Source organism: Typha angustifolia, chromosome 13 (assembly GCF_048772165.1).
Source record: "Typha angustifolia cultivar Huaian chromosome 13, ASM4877216v1, whole genome shotgun sequence".
Classification (NCBI taxonomy): domain Eukaryota; kingdom Viridiplantae; phylum Streptophyta; class Magnoliopsida; order Poales; family Typhaceae; genus Typha; species Typha angustifolia.
This window is the reverse complement of record NC_133251.1, coordinates 7,953,994-7,975,401: the sequence shown is the minus strand read 5'-3', so window position 1 is coordinate 7,975,401 and position 21,408 is coordinate 7,953,994. Positions and strand designations below refer to the sequence as shown.

Genomic DNA, 21,408 nt, shown 5'->3' with positions numbered 1-21,408 from the left:
GCGTGGTGGATTGATACGATTCGGACTTCACCGACGTCGTCTCGAGTTTGGATTGAGTTTTAGGATAAGATTGAGTTTTAGGATAAGATTGAGTTTTAGGATAAGATTGTGTTTTAGGATAAGATTGTGTTTTAGGATAAGATTGAGTTGTTGGTTAGCCTATAAAAGTATGTGTAGGGCAACCAAAATTATTATTGATTATTGAGAATTGAGTTTGCCTTGCCTCCTTCGTCTTCTTCGCTCCCGTTCCCTCAATCTCCCCGGCGACGCCGCTTCTAATCTCCCTCGACAGGCCAATCACCCTAGTCCCTTAGGAGTGGCCCTCTTCTCCCCCTTCTTCCAATTTATCCATCGCTATCCCTAACCTTTCCATCATCCATAACCCTTCCACCATCACTTTTACACCGGTGCCACCCCATCAACACCGGCCCTCCACAATCCACCATTACCTAGGATTTCGTGCCTTCATCCACGGAATCCAAAAACAGAGTATCCTGACGTTCGTCCACTAAACGAATGATATCTCGAGATCCCCAACTCCGATTCGCCTGAAACTAGATCCGTTGGAAAGCTCTTTTCCGGGCCTACAACATATCACAATTTCACAGCGATCCAACGGCGGGATATTTCGGGATCTGATCTCAAAGTTTCGTGCAAGATCGTATTAATCTTGAATCAGAGCCATAGCACCAAAAGAGGGTTCGTATCAATCTGGTATCAGAGCCTATAGCCGAGGAAGGATCGTAACAAGCTGGTATCAGAGCCGTAGCCAAAAGGGAGGTTCGTAACACGGACCAATATGATCCAACACCCAAATGCATCCGCAGTCCCATAGTAAATCGCCTCGATTCTCCAACTCTGGATGGCGCTCCGGATCACCCATCACCTCCTGCAACAATCTCAAAATATCTGGATCAGATGAACATGCATACCTTAGCTCATCAAGGAAGAAAAAGCTAAGAGAAAAATAGGCTGCAAGCTCGGCGGTATCGGGTTGGCACAATAGTACATCCACCGTTCTATTTTCCTTTCTCTTCTTGTATTGGATTTCATAATCATATCTCGGAAATTTTGTGACCCATCTCTACTATGCTAGAGTGTGTATACGCTGTCTCATAAAGTTTGAAAGGCTCCTTTGATCAGTTCAGATAATGAATCGCCTACCGATCAAATAAGGTCTCCACTTTGTCACGGCAAGCAGAATTGCCAACATCTCTATCTCATAAGTCGATAATTGCTGAGATTTTTGTGATAAAACCTAGCTAAGATAGGCAATCAGACATCCTTCTTGCATTGATAAAGTCCGGTAGCGCCAAAACGGGTGCCGTTGTCATTGCTATTTTTAATTTTTCAAAGGCTTTAGTGGCTTCATCCATCCATCTAAAAGAGTCTTTTTTCAACAAAGAAGTGAGAGGAGCAGCGATCTTGCCATATCCGGCAATAAATCGACAATAATATCCGGTCAGCCCCAAAAATCCTCTCAATCTGGTGATAATAGTAGGAATAGGCTAAGCGGTCATGCATGCAACCTTCTAAAGATCTACCGCTACACCATCCGCTGAAATGATGTGGCCTAAATACTCCACTTTTGGTACTCCCCATAGGCACTTTGACTTCTTGATCTTCAATTGGTTTTGCTTCAACAAATTTAGCACGTCCTCCAAATGCCGCCAATGCTCTAATTTAGTTCTACTATACACCAAAATATCGTCAAAAAATACCAAGACATACCTTCACAATACAGGCCAAAATATATCATTCATGAGGCATTGAAAGGTAGCTAGAGCATTGGTGAGACCAAAAGGCATCACCTGGAACTCGTAATGCCCGTCCGAAGTCTGAAATGCAGTTTTGTGCACATCCGCCGGGTGAACTCTTATTTGATGATACCCGGCCCTCATGTCAAGCTTACTAAATATAATCACCCCAGCAAGCTCGTTCAGCAACTCCTCGATAACCGAGATGGGATACCGGTCCTTGACGGTAATAGTGTTTAGTGCTCGATAATCTATGCAAAAACACCATGTCGCGTCTTTTTTTCGTACCAAAAGCACAGGGGATGAATATGAGCTATGACTTGGTTGAATGAGACATTCCTCCAATATCTCGGCTACCATATTTGAAATAACTTCTTTTTGCACATGTGGATACCGATATGGCCTCACGTTCGCCGGTGTAGCCCCGGGTACAATCTCTATGCGATGGTCCGTCGCTCTCCTTGGTGGCAACTCCTGTATCTCCTCAAACAGTCCAAAAAAGTTATCTAATAAATTAGACAATTCAATGGGAGTACGTAAACTCATTTGAGGCTCATCTCCTACTAGTCGTAACTAAAGAAGATAGGCTAAATGATACGCGCAAGGCAACCACACCATAAGCTGCATCGTAGGAATCAGAGAAGACTAAACACCATCAAGCCACACATCCTTGTTTCCTTGCTTATATTTCATCCACATGCTCCGAAAATTAAATGTGACGGGTCCCAAACTTTGTAACCACTAAGCACCAAGGACAATGTCCGCTCCTCTCATCGCCAATAGATACAAGTCTATAATGATGTCATGTCCTTGTACCTGTATACCGACCTGACGATATAAGCTCTTCGCCATAAGCTTTGTACTGTCTCCAATAGCTACGTCAAATCCTATAGTCGATTCGTCATCCAAACCTAATCTCCTTACTAACCTCTCATCTAGAAAGTTGTGTGTACTCCTAGAATCGATGAGGATGTGCACACAATGCTTTCTCAAGTCCGTCTTCCCATAACGTCCTCGGTGTGGAAGTACCCGAATATGCATGCATCGATATTTCAGCTTGGATATCTTCCTCCACGCCCTCCACAACAGCCTCTTCATGGACCTCCTCTAGACACTCCTCATCATCAACAATCTCATCATCCTCCTCAAGACCATCAATAAGCATCACACTCTCGATTGGTTTAAAACACCAATGGCCGAGGGTGAAACGCTCATCACATCGAAAGCAAAAGCCCTTCGCTCTTTGCTCCTCCACCTGGGCAAGTGTGAGAGTTCGAACGGGGGGTCTAGTGCCTCCTCTAACATTGGAAGAAGATCTCAAAGGTGGTTGTGGTCTAGTACTCGTAGCTGTTATTTTTAAAACCGCAAAATTTCCAATCGGCGTTCTAGGTGCAAACCGCCCATCTCGGTTGCCCCAATTGGTTTTCATTACCATCTTTAGAGCCCTATGTTTTTGTTCCATCCTCATGGCCTTCTTAAAGGTCTCCTCAAGAGTAGTAGAACATAGAGCACGAACATCCGCTTGTATCTTATCCCGCAGTCCTAAAATAAATGTACTCATCAGTGTCTGTTCAGGCCAAGGTGGCTCACAACGACTACTAACTCTTTCAAACTCAGTTTGGTATTCCAATACGGTCGTCCTTTGAACCATCTTGCTTAATGTGGCAGCAAAATCTTCATATGCCACTGTCCCAAATCTGTGTGTTATCCTTCTACAAAAATTAGCCCATCTAGTAAATCCACCACCACGAATAACCGATCTATACCAATGTAATGCCGTTCTTTGGAGGTGAAAGCTTGCTGTTTGGACTTTTGCATCTTCCGCTATACCTTGACAATCAAAATATTGTTCAACTTGAAACACCAAATCCATTGGATCACCGCCTTTGAATTTTGGAAAGTCCAAGCGTGCGGTTCTCCCCCGAATAGCATTGTCAGGTTCGCAAAAGATCCTTGGTTCAGGTTTAAACATTTGTGCATGTTGATCACCTTCTCTAAATCCTCGAGCACATCCCTCACCATCTTCATAGGGATCAACCTCATCCTCATAGTGCCAATCCTCCTCATCGACGAAGCGCACTGGTGCCGCACGCCTCTCGGTTTTCACCACCCCTGGTCTTGGGTTTTGTAATGAAGGTTGAGGATGATGTGTAGGCATAGGTAAGAGGGGATCATTGACACTCATATGATGCACCTGAACCTGTGGAGTGTCGATTCGATGAGGTCCCACCGCTGGTCCTTCTTGAAACTCCAATTGTCATTGAGAAGATGACGAATTCAATCAATTCACGATATATTCCTTGAATTCATTGTGATCCTTTTGCATGTTGTCAACTCTATGCAACAATATTTGGAACATGCCCCTAAGTTCATCCATATTCGAACCCATCAATGTTGGTTGATTCGGTCCTGCCGTGGTCACTCCAAAGGAATCGGCCTCACGGTTAGGGTCATCGTGGATTGAGTCCTCCCTTGTCAGTGTGCTCTCCATAGGTCTCCTTATTGATGTCATCTTTATTGTTTCAACTATTAATGGAGGTCTGAGGTTCACCTGCTCTAATACCAATTTGATGGGCTCTGATACCAATTTGATGCATTACGGTACCAAATTGATGGGCTATATACCAAATTGATAGGTTCTTGTACCAAAAGAACAGCTATGGAACAATTCCTTAAGATCTGAATTTATTGTATGAAGCAGTCCGTGCAATCGTGGAAAAATATTTTTCAAATATTCTTCAGTAGTCAGAAAATTACGAAACTAAGTGAGTTAGATCTGTAACTTCCTGATCTACAACTTTTGTATTTATGCCCTTTACATATTCAAACAGAAACTGAGACGAAAATATAAAAGAACGTGAGTGATGGTGGTGGTGACGAGTAGAGTGGATGTTAGGGTTATGGATGGGTATGATGATGAAAGTGGATTTTGGATGTGGTTACGAAAGGTAGACGAAAGGAACGAAGTGGTCGAGATCCCAAAGAAGAGGGGTGACTCGACAGACGAGAGAGATTAGAAGTTAGGAGAAACCTTACCAACGGTAGAGGTAGAAGGATGATGAAGAGGGAGGATGGAGAAGTCTAGAGAGAAGATAGGAGGTAAGAAATTAATAATTCAATAGCATAATGAAGTTGGCTGCCATCCACATATTTATAGAGGCTAGCCAACAAGTCATAAAACAATATGAAACCCTAACAAATCAACTAAACTAGTATTCCTTATCTTCTCCAATTATCTCTCGGATTAAGCTTTCGTTTTGTCACAGATAAATTCCGAATCTGGAGAAGTCATGAATATCAAAGTTATAGATCTGAAGGTTAACGACCTTATCTAATTGGTTTGATATTATTTGGATATGTGTAGAATATTATACGAATATTTTTCGGAAACTGTACGGAGTTGGATTTAGCTAATTAAATAAAATCCTAACCTACTAAGACTCTAACTAAACCAAATAAGATAATTAGACTCAATCCATTGAGCCTAATCTCCTTTTGATGTGATCCAATTCGTATCAGAATATTAGCACATATTGCCTCTAATGATGCCTAAAAATATCATTCATTAAGCTTTGAAAAGTGGCTAGAGCATTGGTAAGACCAAAGAGCATAACAAGAAATTTATAGTGCCCGTCATGAATCCAAAACGCCATCTTGTGCATATCAGACGATTCCAGTCTTATTTGAATGTATCCCGCCCTTAAGTCAAGCTTTGAAAAGTATCATGCACCCACCAATTTGTCCAACAACTCTTCAATCACCAATATGGGGCATCGGTCTTTGACGGCGATGGCGTTAAGTGCTCGAAAATCCTCACAAAATTGCCATGTCCTTCTTTCACATGAGCAATACTAGTGAAGAATATGTGCTTCAACTTGGTCTTATGACTCCACTGGACAATATCTTATGGATCATCTTCGTTATAGCCTCCTTTTGGATGAAAGGATTACGGTATAGTCAAACATTCATCAAACTTGCCCCCCGCTTGATTTTGATGTGATGGTCTTTCGTCTTAGATGGAGGCAAACCATATGGCTATTGGAATATATCTTTAAATTTTTGCAAAATAACTTTTAAGTTAGCTAGTAAAAGTAGTGGATCATCCTCATCTTTGGCCCCTGAGATGAATTGCATGATGTACTCGAGACACCTCAATCTTGGCAACCCTTCAAGTGAAGGCAAGGAGCCCTCAGCCTCATTTTTTGGTGCAGCTAGGAGCTAGACGGGTTGGCCTTCATGGCTAAGCTCTATCGCCATAGTGGTGAAGTCGAAGGCGACTGATCTGAGCACCAACTCGGCCTCTCGTATAAGGCTAATGGATAGAGATCAATCTGAAAGACATGGCCTTGGATGTATAGCCCTTCATTCTTAGCACCGTGCCATCACTAATAGTGACATCAAAGCCATTGGAAGGCTTCGACTCCAAACCCAAGTGTCTCAACATCTAAGAATCCACAAACTTGTGGATACTCCCTAAATCTATGAGAATCAGAATGGAAAGCTTGAAAGTATACCTATGACCTAAAGAGTTTTCAGAGTCATCTTGCTGACGAAAGTATAAATGGAAAGCTTGGTTTGGACATCAAGAGGGCTATCCTCCTTGATTTGGCTGACCTCCTCTTGCTGGTCCTCCAAATCATCTGTAACAACCCAATCTTAAAAAAAAAAAAAATTCTGGGCACAACGCGGCCGGCCACACTGTGGCCGGCCTCGTGCCCATGCAAGCTGCGCATGCAGCTTGCGTGGTGGGGGCGCCACGTGCCCGCTGCCGCTGCCGCAGCCAATGGGCTGCGACCAGCTGGCCGCGGCGGGCCCCGGCGCCGCCGCAAACCGCCCCCCCCCCCCCCCCTCACCGCCTTCCCTCTCTCTCTTTAAATCTCTCTCTCTCTCTCTCTCTCTCTCTCTCCCGTTTGGTCTCTCTCTAAACCTCTCTCTCTCTCTCTCTCTCTCTCGCCGAGGCCGGACTATCACCGCCGCCGCCACCTCCACGAGCGCCGGTGAGCTCTTTCTCCTCCTCTCTCTTCTTCTCTCTTCCTCTCTCTCTCTCTCTCTCTCTCTCTCTCTCTCTCTCTCTCTTTCTCTTTTTCTTACCTTGGGCTCGGGCCCGTCGGAGCCGAGCCGCCGGCGAGAGGCCGGCAGCTGGCTGGCCACCAGCTGCCGGTGCCCTCCCCGCCGACCCGGGTCCGCAACCGCCTCCCTCACGTCCCCTCTTTCTTCTCTTTCTCTTCTGTTCTTCTTCTTCTTCTTCTTCTTCTTCCTCTTCTTCTTCTTCTTCTTCTTCTTCTTTCCTTCTTTCTTTCTTTCTTTCTTTTTCTCCTTCTTCCTCAGCTCCTTCTCTTTCTTTCTGCGCAGTGTTGGGCTCGGCCCAGCACTGTCTGCTACAGTGCTGGGCCGAGCCCAGCACTGATGGCAGATGTGATTAATTTATTAATTAATTAGTTTATTTAGGTTATTTATTTAGGTATTTTTCTTCTTAATTAATGCAAATAGATTATTTAGACATGAACTATGTTAATAATATTATATATCCTTCAATATAATTTTATTAATGATAATTTTTATCATTAATGATTACTTAGGTATAAATATATGTAATACTTATATTTATTTATTTATTTACATATCTATTAGATTAATAGATAGATTTGTAAATTATAATTATTAGATTTATATTCTAATATTCTTATGATCTACATTTTAAGTAATTCTATTAATTTATTATACATTATTATTTTGTAACAAATAAGATAATGACTACATAGTCCCTAATTAATCAAGATATAATTTAGTTATAATTAGGTTTTTATCTATATTTATATTTTATTTATAATCAAAATCTAGTCAATCATAAAAATAAGTAGAAATTCTAAAATCTAATAAATCATCATATTTTACTCGAACGGATTATAATGGGATAAACAACTAACTTTATGTTACTTAAACATTTTGAGACCCCGTTGTCCTTGCTAGCGAGAAGTGTCACACGGTTGATGGGCGGATGTAAGGGATACGTGTGTTGAGTCTTCTGATAAGATGTGAGTAGTCTTATCCCCTAGATCCCTTTCTCAAATTAGGATTTATTATATATTATGTACATGCATGTTTTGGCCTCCAGCATGATTATATGACTTTATATAGAGATGATTTCAGTCGAGCATATATTTTATCATGCATTTGATTAGACTGATCTGGGATATGAGTACATTGGTGATATATAGAGATGATTGGAGATGATTATGCTATTATGGTTTTATGTCGGGATGATCTCTATCATGAGTATGCATGTGATAGATTAGCATGAGTATGCATGTGTTAGATACATGGTTGGAGTTTGCATTACATCATTTTTCTCTCGGCTTCTTTACCACCTAAATTCCTGAGTTGTATGATCTGTTGTCGTACTGGATATATGCATATGATTTATCATGTATAGGAAATCATAAAAGTACATGTGTATGTGATGTGATGTAATGTGATGTGATGGCTGGAACGGTATCTGGTCCGGACTGGTACTGGACATACTCTTAGCGTATGGCAGAGTATGGTGATGGCTGATAGTTGTACTCTTAGCGTATGACAGGGTACAACTATCATTGATATACCCTTAGCATATGGCAGGGTATGATTACTTTCTTCAGAGATACCCTTAGCGTATGGCAGGGTATGATTTATCTACAGAGATACTCTTAGCGTATGACAGGGTATGCTCTGAGCTTGTGACATGATGTGTATCGAGTTTGGGGCCGGGTACCGTAGTCCAGCATGATGGATGATATTCAGAGTTGAGACGGATGATTGTGATAGTGAGAGATATGTGAATTATATCTGGCTCTGACATATATGATTATCTAGTAGTTGGCATGCATCATGCATCATCATTGTTGTGACTAATATCATTGGATCATAATTGTTATACATGATATGGTGTTATATTCGGTGATGTTATATAATTTCGGTTGAGGATATAATATGGTCATTCATGAGAACTGATTTCATTCATATATATATGTCATTGAGGATACATATATATATATGTTCATACATGACATCATACTGCTTTCTGATTCATATTATCCAGTACATGATTTACTCTCTGTTTGGCATCACTGATTCGGGGTAAGGTCTATTCACTGAGCCTTTTGCTCATGACTCTCTTTATTTCTTTTCTAACCCCTCAGATTTGTGATACGTGATAGCGACTTGAGAAGATATTTTAGAGCGATGATGAGGTGAGCAATAGATGCGAGATGGTATAGATGATAGTTTATATAGAAATTGAGTTGTACCAATATTTGATATTTGTACTTTTTTGTATTAGATAATGATTTGTATAATACAGGTCGAATCATAGAGTAACCTTGTATTAGTTATTTTAGTTGTATCTTGATGGTTTGTTGTGGCCTGTGTGGGTCCTGCCAGATTATGTGGCGGTCTAGTGTATATTATTGTGGACTTTGATATTCATATACTAACAGGTTTATTTGGTTAAGAGTATGATTTATTTGGTGATGGATTATGTGATCATGGATATATTAGCAGGTGTTATTTGATGATGTCATGATTGTATGTGCACATGAGTGTATCCGTGCATGGCGGGCCCTGCCCGACCTGTCGCGTGCGCCGCACGTGCCGTGTGGGCGCGTGGGCGTGCACGTGCCGTGCCGGGCGGGGGCGTTACATCATCCATGGATCATCCTCGATCAACTCCTCCATGAGCATAATGGCAGCGGATTATTTTGCACATTAATGGTCTGGTACGAAGCGCTCGTTGCAATAGAAGCATAGGTCTTTTGAGTGCCAATCTTCAAGCACCACTAGTGTGAGATGTTGACCCTTTATCCGTGGCTATCCCCTAGGGTCAAGGGCTGCCCAAGGTAGGGATGGTCAGTTGGGGTTTGGCTAAGCCTATCCAGGACATGCCACACCCGAGACTGACAATCATGGGTTGGTTTGCGAGCTCATTATAGTCTAGGTTGGTTGGTGTGTCACCTTCAACTCTCTTTAAGTGGCATTTGATTGTGGAATAACTTCTAAAATAATTAAGGTATACTTATTTCTTAAACATGCATAACATCAAGGCTTATATCTAGGGGCGATAAAAAGTGACCCAACATGATAACTCGATATGGAAACCCGACTTTTAAACTGGTTTGAGTTTAGCCTAATTGGCTTTGGGCCATGCTTGTGTTTATTATCTCAATTTGATTTGTTTACGAGTCAATCTATTTATGATACAATAAATCGTCTATAACCCGATTAACCAATTTATAACATGAAAAAAAAACTTGAAACTTATTTACAACCTGAAGAAACCATTTTATAACCTGAATAATGTATAAAAACTTGAATAATTTGTATTACCCGATAACTCATGTATGCGTAACTCATTTAATGAACAGTCGTGTTCATGTTTTCATTATAATGACTTGACCCAAAGCCAACCGACCTTAAACCCGGCTAACTCGATTCGTGTATGGGCTATTATGGAGTTATGTTATAAACCATTACTGTAGTGTAATTATTATAATTAATGTGACATGAAAAGTATATAAATTTTGATAAATGATTGAAATACTCTTTACAGTAATGGATAAGGAGAGGAGAGAGAAGAAAGAAGAGAGAAAGAGGAAAGAGAGGGAGAGAATAATTGAAACAATATTTTGTAAGGATAAAATAGTAATGAAAAATATATAATATTTGATAGAAGAGGAGAGGAGATAAAAAAAGTAACTATTAATAAACTAGTTTTGAGATAAGTTGTTAGTTAGTATATGAGTAGAATAAACTAATGCTTATTCCACAAGGCCTCAGATTTTAAGTGCTCAACCATCCAAATGATCATCCTTTTATTGGAGGCACCCACCAAAACAAAATGTTATCTCCTACAGTGCATGTTAGCAGTCTTCTCGGAAAACAACCGATCCGTATCCAATATTCACAGATAAGTCCAAATAAGCTGCTATCAGTATCTTGTATTTGTGGAAAAGAGAGATTTTTTTCTATGCTGAATAATAAACAAAATGTTCTCTCCTACAGTGCATGTTAGCTTATCAGTATCTTGTATTTGTGGAACAGAGATTTTTTTTCTTTGATGAATAATTTACCCACATGGTGACAATACCAGTATCCTCTGTTCTCATAATGTTGCACCGCCGATTGCCAATCTGCACATTCTTCTATAATTAACAGCACACAAATCCTGATGTGGATCTGCAGTATTTCGGTATCTTCGTTCGCTCCATCTTTAGTGAATCTAAGCAATTATGTCCTCGTAGGCCATCTGAGTCTTTTTCATTTCACCTTTTCAAACTTATTCACGCAAGTCCTAGAAAAGAATGATTCTTTCTGTATAATTCAACAGAAGCTTAAGATAATCTATAGATGATAGGTTGTTTTGCAGATAAAAAAAGCACAAGAAATAGCCTCCTATTAGAAGCCAATTAAGTAGCATTCTGCACTGTTATCAACACACGCTAATATTTACAATGAATTAAGAAGATAGCAGGTATATGTAGGTGTCCATTGTCCTTACAATCTGGAAACACCATCTTTTCCATCGGAAGAACATTCCCATCAGTTCACAACACCCACTATCATTCTTTGATAACAAAGCAGAATTAAATTTGCTAAACAGAAAGATCCATGAATGTAAGACATCCAACAATCACAAATTTATTGATGTCATGTACAGATTAACGTAACTCCTTTACAGCACCTTCATGACAAGTTTACTGGATGCGCTAACCCCCTTTGCTGCAGCTTTCAGGATGGTCCGATTCCCATACAACCTGCAAATATATTAAATATACTGAGGACCCAAGGACAATCTCTTTTAATCATATGTTTTCTACATCACCAACTTCATTTTAATCTAAGTGCCTAGATAATTAAAACTCTATGCATAATTCATTGTGTAAAATTACTGCTGCAGCATTACTAAAACAAAAGATCTTAGCCTTTATTTTATATTTACTGCAGCACTGGAGCAAGGCTCATACAGTTCTGACCTTAAAAAAAGAGATGAGGCTGGGCAAGTATCTCGAATAACCATAAAGGAACCACACTAATGGTCAGAACTCTGGATATCCATAAAAGTAATCTGCCGACATGGCATTTTGTTTCATCTACTGGTGGCAGCAGAAATTAGAATATTTAGTTGAACTATATCATGAATCAAATGCCTCCCAAGCCTCCTGCATAAATAACTCTTTCCTATTGGTATTACCTACTACACATAAGTTAGGGCTGTCAAAATAATCATGCTTGACACAATGATGCCATAGAAACTAATTCCAGGATGAGTATAATCAGTCCTTGGCTTGATCAAGCTAGAAGAATGGAACATATATAATGTATATAAAGATGGAGTCCATATATATTACAAATATTTTATATTTCTCAGAATAGTCTTGAAGTAATTGCTAAACTTTGAATAGAAATATATCCACATATAGGTGATACTTTTTTAATGGTAGAATATATGCCCATCTGGTATGTTGTGCTTATACCCGGTTCCTATAATTTATGAGATATTCTACATTTATATTTTACACTGCTCAGTAAAATTTGACTATGAGTTTATATATTAGTTACCATTTGTTAGTAAATACTGTATAAACATGTGTTTCATCTTTTTACAAGAAAATTAATGCATTGACATATTTATTACATCACTAAATAAGTTTGTTTTAAGGTAAGGTTGTTAGGATTTGATTGCTTTTTAAGTTAAAAGAGTCAAATTTAGTTATATATTAGATTTGGAAAGAATTGAATAAGATCAATTATAATTTGATGTAATCTCATCATCGCTATATATATAAAGGTGCTGGGAATTCCGAAAAAAGAAGAAAAAAGAATTATGAAAATTTGAGAAATAATCTTTTGTGGATAATTCAACATTTATTCCCATCCCTCTTCTCCCTCTCCCTTCTCTCTTTTGTGCTGGACTCAATTCTTCGTTTGTCCCTCACAATTTATATGGGTTTAATTTTCTTTCTCCTACGACAAGTTATTTTCTATCTTTTCTATCTATCTAGCCATTCTAGTATAAAAATGATACTTAGAGACAGATAAAGAGATTTATAGAGGCCTTATCTTTTCTCCTTAGGGGTGAATCTAGGTACCTCTGTATCTTTTTTCGTATCGGCATGTTTCTTCATCCCTAGGTCACATCAAATGTAGAAACTGTTTAAGGATTGTGTTTGGCTCAAAAAAGAGTTGAACAAGAACAACTTGAAACTAAACGAGCTAAGTGTGCTTGTACCTAGGCTCAAAAATATCCTACATATAAGTAGCTCCAATCAACTGTTTGTCTCAGTCCACATAAGTCATAAACACATGTATGGATGCAGATTATAATACAAGCATGACTAATTGATATCCATGTGTAAACTGAATGAATTGATCAGCATTAGAACTTATACCATAGCATATATACTGCAAATATGATTCCCACAACTCACACAGGGACAAGATAACACAAGATATTACATAGCACTGAAGATTGTAACATATATATTGTATGCCATGTAGTACATACTCTAAACCCTTCTTGTTATCATATTATAAAATTTTCAGATGGTTCTCCATGATGCTTGTCTAGCAAACATGTTTTTTTTATATAACCCTCAGTGCAAACCTTAGTCAAACTGTATGAGATAATTATTTTTCTACTCTATAGTAGTATGTTGACAGCATTGAAAGGAAGAGAAAAGCAAACAAAATAAGGTAGTGATTATTCCAGTAAACAATGAAACAAGCCAACCACCAGTTTTTGGAACCAAATGAAATAAGCAATGAGATTAAAAAAACAGAATAATGAAGTACCACTGCAAGTACATCCCTCAAACTTTGTACTATCCATAAGGCAGAAGCTTTTTCTTAGATTTGACAATATCATAGGATAAAATGATGGTCCAGTGATACAGGAGTAATATCATAGTGTTCAACATGCAACTTTCAGCACCAAGTCAAAGCACATAGAACTCCTTATTTTGTAGCCAATATTAGAGCAAAACTGATGGCTCCACAATGCAAAATTACATGATGATAATGTACAACATGGATTTTTCAGCATTAAGCCAAGAAAATGTACTTCTTCATTTTGTAAGATCAAAAGACATCCCTATTGCCAGATGACAATACTTAACAAAAACTAATTATATAAATGCTAAAAACACTGCTTGAGCCTAGGTTCTGGCAAACCATTCATAAGTGTGTCCTATGGAACATAGAACTATGCAATATAACAAATGCAGAAATGCAGAGAAGCATCCACAAATATCTAATAATAGGAAATATGGTTAAAACTCACCCAGCAAATGCAATACCCCAAGTTGACATGGTGTAGATAATTTTTCCAGCTTCCCAAACACTTCTCCATTTTTTCTTCTCTTTGATTCCACCCAAGGCCCTCATAACAGCTATATCGCAACATGACATGTAAAAGAGGAAAACATAAAATTGACAAAAGAAGTATTACTTATTTTCATTTACTTATTTCAATCAAATCAACTTACAGAAGTAGATAATATAATTAAGTAACTTCAGAGTTCCTATTTTCCAGATCTTTTTCAGCAAAAAAAAATAGCGAAGCTCTAAAGAAATAAGTAATAAATGACTCTCCTATATAACTCAAATGCAAAAAATAAGGTGCTTATAGCACAATGAATTCTCCTGGCATCTAACCTTGCAAAAATCAATATATATGATAAGATAATGTGTTGATAACATTATTTCAAATAAACCAACAGATAAATAACAATATATCACAGTATTATCAACCTAGAATACATGGATGATCGAGGGAAGAGCTTTATCATAATATACAAGGAGAGAAAACCATGGGGATAAAGATATACAAAACAGCCAAGTCATGCCTGAGGCCCTTAGCCATATTATTCAAGCCAATGCAGATTTTATGAGGGTATACAGAGTAAGTGCCTTATAATGATCATAGCTTATCAATGTCAAATCATGTTGCAATAAGTTTCTCAATATAATGCTTGAATTGTCTTGCTCTAAATATAATAAATCAACAGAGGCACGGAGCTTACTGTACCAACTAATCAACTTCTAGTTTATCACTCCATGGTATAGACTATAGAGAATTTTCTAAATTCCAAACATTAGTTCATACAAACAACATTATATAAGACGGTGGGTGTCACTTGGTCCAAGGGTAATGATTTGGGTCAGTGACCTTGCATCCAAACATCAAGGGTTCAAGTTGTGTAAACAACCTCCTCAAAAATAAAAGTAAGACTGTGTACACTTCCTCCTTAGACTCCACAATACAAATTAGTCTCTAGCTAGTTTTACAAATGAAAAAATGTGAAAGAAAATAGTGAAAGAAAATAGTCTAACAAATACAGTTAGATTATAACAAGTGAAGCTTATCTTACCATTTTGCAGATCCTTTGCTGATAGTATCTGTCATAAGATGGTAATAAACTGTTAGAATATTATGATAGGAAATCAATCAATGCCAAGAGTCCGTCCTCAGAGTACCTTAGAGTTTGGGTTTTCGAGAATGCATCTGGCGATGAAGTTCGCAATACCATCAATAACATTTTCTTCGCTAATGATGACATAATTTTCATTATCAATCCCACTCACTTCCTCCAAGCTATTTGGAGAAATATCATGACTGACCCAAACCCACCAACTAGGCTCCCCTTCATCAACAATAATTGGAATATCCACAGCTTCTAAACCTAGTCCTGCTTGATAGAGATTGGACAGAGGAAGTATGAACTAAAGGATGTCATATCAAAAGTTAGTATATGTATCAATTAGACTTGAGTCCTGTAGGAGGTACCAGTAATGTCATCAGATAACAATCTGCCACTGGGTATGGCATTTGACACTTGATTAAGTGACTCGAGTTTATTAAGAAAGTTTGAGCTATCCACTGCAGCCACCAAGCGTGTATATAGCTGTATATAAAATATTGTGTGAAAATCATATTATCAATATTAGAACCGAATATCATTTCTTCATAACCAATAGCAAACAAGAGATTACTACTAGTCATTTGTATATCCTGTCATATTCAGTCAAGATCTTTCATAGAAAATAGATAGTAAAGCACAAGCGTTCAAATTCAAAATAAAAAGAACCCCGTTTGATTGAAATCAAATTATATATATGACTAGTTATTTAATCTGTTCCCATATTCAAACTTCACATCTTTCCTATGGGTCAAAACTGAAACCCTTAATTGAAACTTCAAACTATTATTTAAAAAAGAAATACTAATTAGAAGATGTTGAACAACTTTTTGATCCCTATAAAATTGCAATTTGGCCAAGGGGCCTAAAATTGCAGATATAGACCTTAAAGATATCTGGCAAGCGGATACAAGATCAGAAGGATCTAACACTTACATGAAAATTATGTCCATTTTGGTTGAAGCATTTTTCAACCTTTGAATTTAATAGATCTCTGGTTCCATCTACATCAAGAATATCCACATATTAGGTGCCACACATACTCACTAGGTAACTAGTTAAACTGTTGAGAACAGAAGCTAATGCTCTTAAATTTCTTCTTGAGTCACACCTGGAAGAGAAGAACCTATTTAAAACTAACTGGAACCAGTGGGAAGCATTGCAAGATCAACAACATCGACTACTGTAACTCACATTTGAAGTAACATCTAGAAATCATTGACATTTGGCACAAAAAAATAAAAACACTCCAAACAATATCTTTCAATTCTAAATTTCTAATATAACATGATTGGTAGTTGTAATAGGCATTAAGATAGGAAAATAAAAAAACTTACACCTTTATTAATCAAAATCCAATCAAATTCATTCAAAGACGCCAAAGAGTTAGGATCTCTTGGACAATCTACAACTAAACCCAATCCAAATTTCCGGGCTCTCAGATAATATTACTCAATTTAAGTTGTCTACCCTGTCAAATCGTCTTCACCAATATGCACAAGTCAATTCTCCTTATTTGCCACGATTTCCCTGACTTCTAATAAACTCCGAATGAGGATAAAAACATGGACAAATTTATAAAGAAAGAAGAGCAACAAAGAAGAGAAACGTGAGATAATTCCAGGTACAACTAAAAGGATTATTTTTCTCTAATTCCTTTTGTTCAGAATATCGACTATCCTATCTAATACATATCAAATCAAACGAATAAAATACTCCAGAATGAAGAAAAAGAGAGGGAAATTTTAGAAATTTAGGTAAACCAGAAGGGGACTCACATCGGGAGGGCAATCTTTTGAGATGGGCTCTTTATAGAGGCCCTGAAGGAGGGCAAGGTTTTCGGAGAGCTGGTTTCGGAGGCGAACGTTCTCCAACCGCAGTTGGGCTATCTCGTCCACCTCCTCCCCCGACAGAGGCAGCTGCGCCGGCGGAGGCGACACGTCATCCCCCTCCGCCGCCCCTTTCCGGCCGGGGCGGTGCTCCAGGGCGTACCAGGCGACGTCGGCCATCTCGATCATCGTGCCCACCACCTCCAGTGGGATGCCATGGGCCCCGTGCCCCACCATATCCTCTCTCCCTCTACCCTGTAGTCGCTAGATCGATCGACGGCAAGAGGAAGAAGGAAACCCACCAGTCCGACCCTTTTTGTATAATCCTATTGGGTGATGAAGGGGAAGAGGGAAACGTGCAACTCGAGGGAACACGGTCTCCAGACTCTCCACGAAACCTGAAATTATTTAACACGTTGTAACACGAATTCGTAGGTAATTTAAAGAAATCTTTGAATAACACCCTACATTTTTATCGTTCTCTGTTTAGCACCTTTTTTATGGATTTTGTAAATCAGATATCTTTTTCTTTTATATATATTATATTCATATACCACCCTACTATTTCTTTATTAATCATAGAATACCATTTATATGACTCTGCTAATTAAATTACTAAAGTACTCTTAAAAATTTTCTAGCCTAAACTGATACTAACTAAAGTGCTTTTAATTCATATCTCATCCTAGCCTATTTTATCTTATCAAAAATATCTTCTTAGATCTAATCACCATATCTTATTTCATTCAGAGTAGAATAGATATTTTAGAAATTACTTTTAATATTCTAATAGAATATTTCTTGGTGAGTACCTTTTTTATTTGAAAATTGTTGCTTTAGTTAACCCAGGACATATTACAAACCGGCCTAATCCGATCCGCGACATTTCTGCACTTGATAAATCTCGTAACTTCCGAAGGGATCTGCGAACAATTTAACCGACGGGTCCTCTTGAATTTTGGATATGTTGTGGCTCTTGGAGATAGCTTTCCAACAAATCAAAGACATGGGATTTGGACAGTTAAATCTTAAGATATTGGCTAAATAATGGTTGAAGGTCAATTAGATCCTAGCTTGATAGCCCTCTAATGGCTAGATAGATGCTAGATTTACTCCTCGGTGTGAATAAGGAGAAGTTGTTGTAGAAGAAAAGACTTGAGTGGTGGAAGAAAGGAGGAGGGAGAAGGCGCCAATGGGTAGAGACAAGTTGAGAAGGAGATAAAAGCCAAAGCTAATTCAATTATTCAAAATAAACTCAAATTTGGATTTTCTCCACACATTTATAGAGGTTCTCCCTAGGGACTCATCAACTAAGTTAAATAACTTCAACAAACTAATGGGATCTGGAACCAAAAGATCGGCTACGGAACAATTCCTTAAGATCTGAATTTATTGTAGGAAGCAGTCCGTACAATCTTAGAAAAATATTCGTCAAATATTCTCTGGTAATCTTAAAATTACGAAACCAATTGGGTTGGATCTATAACTTCCTAATCTGCAACTTTCGTATTTATGCTCTTTACAGATTCAAATTGTAGCGGAGACCAAAATACGGAATAACGTGGGTGATGGTGGTGGTAACGGATGAAGTGGATGTTAGAGCTATGAATGGGTATGGAGATGAAGGTGGATTGTGGATGTGATTAAAAAAAATAGACGAAGGGAACAAAGGGAACGAAGTGGTCGAGATCCCAAAGAAGATGGGTGGCTCGACAATCGAAGGAGATTAGAAATTAGGAGAAACTTTGCCAATAGTAGAGATGGAAAGATGGTAAAGAGGGAGGAGAGGTGTAACGCCCCCGCCCGGCACGGCACGTGCACGCCCATGTGCCCACACGGCACGTGCGGCGCACGCGACAGGTCGGGCGGGGCCCGCCACGCACGGATACACTCCTGTGCACATACAATCATGACATCATCAAATAACACCTGCTAACATATCCATGATCACATAATCCATCACCAAATAAATCATACTCTTAACCAAATAAACCTGTTAACATATGAATATCAAAATACACAATAATACACACTAGACCGCTACATAATCTAGCAGGACCCACACAGGCCACAACAAACCATCAAGATACAACTAAACAACTGATACAAGAGTACACTATGATTCGACCTGTATTATACAAATCATCGTCTAATACAATAAGGTACAAATATAATAAACAACGATACAACTCAATGCCTGGTTAAACTATCTTCTATACCGTCTCGCATCAATAGCTCACCTCATCATAACTCTAAAATATATTCTCCAGATATCTCAGGTCGCTATCACGCACCACAGATCTGAGGGGTTAGAAAAGAAATAAAGAGAGTCATGAGCAAAAGGCTCAGTGAATAGACCTTACCCCGAATCAGTGATGTCAAACAGAGAGTAAATCATGTACTGGATAATATGAATCAGAAAGAGTATCATGTCATGAATGAGTATATGAATGTATCCTCAATAATATATAAATGAAAAGTAGATAACACGTCATAACTGATAAAAGTATATAATCCTCAACCATGAGTACCCCGAATCAGTGATGTCAAACAGAGAGTAAATCATGTACTGGATAATATGAATCAGAAAGAGTATCATGTCATGAATGAGTATATGAATGTATCCTCAATAATATATAAATGAAAAGTAGATAACACGTCATAACTGATAAAAGTATATAATCCTCGACCATGAGTAAACAAATCTCCATGTCATCTATCATCATAACTCTCTCTCAAATATGACACATGATGCATGCCGATCATGACTATGCTATGATATCAAATGCAACCATATATGATGCATATTGACCACTCGATAATCAGGTAACCGAATGATAATGAAATCATATGCATTTCTCAACATCACGATCATCACCGATATCTCGGTATAATATCATCATACTAGACCACTGTGCACAATCAACACCCGGTACCCGATCTTAACATCATGCCCAAAGGCTCCGAGCATACTCTGCCATCCGCAAGGAGTATCTCAAATATAACCATACCCTGCCATCCGCTAAGGGTATCAACATCCATCCAGACCGGGCACCCCACATAGTTGATAGAAACCTCGTGAGGATAACTCGCCACATATGCCCTGGCGAACGGCATGTGTCCGATTGTCTGTGCGCACAGATTCAACTGACCTCGGACATGGGCCACGAGATATCGCATATCAGCGACCATAATCATCAATCCAGGCACCCCTAACCCTGGCGCCTACTCGGGTATCCCCACGCTTTCTATCAACTATCCTATCAATCATATTTCATGCTTTCTTTTTAAATGACAGATCATATGCATATATCCAGTACAATAACGAGTCAATGCATAATAGGAATTTAGGTGGAACAGGAATCAAGAGAAAAATGCTGCAATGTAGTCTCCAACCATGTATCTAACATATGCATACTCTCGCTAGTCTATCACATGCACACTCATACTAGAAATCATCTCGACATAAAATCATAACAGTATAATCATCTCCAATCATCTCTATATATCACCAATGTACTCATATCCCAGATCAGTCTAATCAAATGCATGATAAAATATATGCTCGACTGAAATCATCTCTATATAAAGTCATATAATCATGCTGGAGGCCAAAACATGCATGTACATAATATATAATAAATCCTAATTTGAGAAAGGGATCTAGGGGATAAGACTACTCACCCTGATCAGAAGCTATAAACCACGCATCTCTCACGTCCGTTCGGTAACCGAGTGACACTCATCGCTAGCAAGGTCCACGGGGTCTCAAATAAGGGGGTTCGGGATTTGAAAATGTTTAACATAAAGTTAGTTGTTTATCCCATTATAATCCGTTCGAGTAAAATATGATGATTTATTAGATTTTAGAATTTCTACTTGTTTTTATGATTGGCTAGATTTTAATTATAAATAAAATATAGATAAAAATCTAATTATAATTAAATTATATCTTGATTAATTAGGGACTATGTAGTCATTATCTTATTTGCTACAAAATAATAATGTATAATAAATTAATAGAGTTACTTAAAAATGTATATCATAAGAATATTAGAATATAAATCTAATAATTATAATTTACAAATTTATCTATTAATCTAATATACATATAAGTAAGTAAATAAATAAATATAAGTATTACCTATATTTATGCCTAATTAATCATTAATTATAAAATTATCATTAATAAAAATACATTGAAGGATATATATAATATTATTAAAATAGTTAATGTCTAAATAATCTATTTGCATTAATTAAGAAGCAAAATACTTAAATAAATAACATAAATAAACTAATTAATTAATAAATTAATTACAACTGCCATCAGTGCTGGGCTCGGCCCAGCACTGTCTGCTACAGTGCTGG

The 21,408-nt window shown here is 38.1% G+C and overlaps 2 protein-coding genes across 4 annotated transcripts in view; one reads left to right on the top strand and one right to left on the bottom strand.

The window, feature by feature from the left end:
* Positions 1 to 254: 254 nt before the first annotated feature.
* LOC140772854 (uncharacterized) overlaps positions 255 to 21,408 on the top strand; it is a 37,921-nt gene continuing 16,767 nt past the window's right edge. Inside the window, exon 1 of the mRNA XM_073115074.1 lies at positions 255 to 780. The gene's annotated coding sequence lies outside the window, so the exon portion shown is untranslated. The remainder of the gene's footprint in view (positions 781 to 21,408) is intronic.
* On the bottom strand, positions 11,187 to 17,428 carry LOC140773873 (uncharacterized). 3 transcript variants are annotated; one of them, XM_073116648.1, is made up of 6 exons: positions 16,987 to 17,424; positions 15,577 to 15,694; positions 15,267 to 15,481; positions 15,161 to 15,188; positions 14,071 to 14,179; positions 11,187 to 11,545 (listed from the first exon to the last, which is right to left on the bottom strand). In XM_073116648.1, exons 1-6 carry the CDS (start codon positions 17,272 to 17,274, stop codon positions 11,464 to 11,466), a joined length of 840 nt encoding a protein of 279 aa, XP_072972749.1. In that variant the 5' UTR covers positions 17,275 to 17,424; the 3' UTR covers positions 11,187 to 11,463. The 3 variants fall into 3 exon arrangements, with proteins under 3 accessions (XP_072972749.1, XP_072972750.1, XP_072972751.1); XM_073116649.1 differs by having other exon boundaries at positions 15,267 to 15,478; positions 16,987 to 17,421; XM_073116650.1 differs by lacking the exon at positions 11,187 to 11,545 and adding an exon at positions 12,668 to 12,918 and having other exon boundaries at positions 16,987 to 17,428.

What these genes read in the sequence shown, in the direction of transcription:
- LOC140773873 (XM_073116648.1), bottom strand. Translation starts at nt 17,274, where the DNA reads ATGGTGGGGCACGGGGCCCATGGCATCCCACTGGAGGTGGTGGGCACG. An exon ending in CAAAAGATTGCCCTCCCGAT is followed by an intron (nt 15,695 to 16,986) that starts GTGAGTCCCCTT and finishes TTTTATATACAG; the next exon opens with CTATATACACGCTTGGTGGC. An exon ending in GTTATCTGATGACATTACTG is followed by an intron (nt 15,482 to 15,576) that starts GTACCTCCTACA and finishes ATCTCTATCAAG; the next exon opens with CAGGACTAGGTTTAGAAGCT.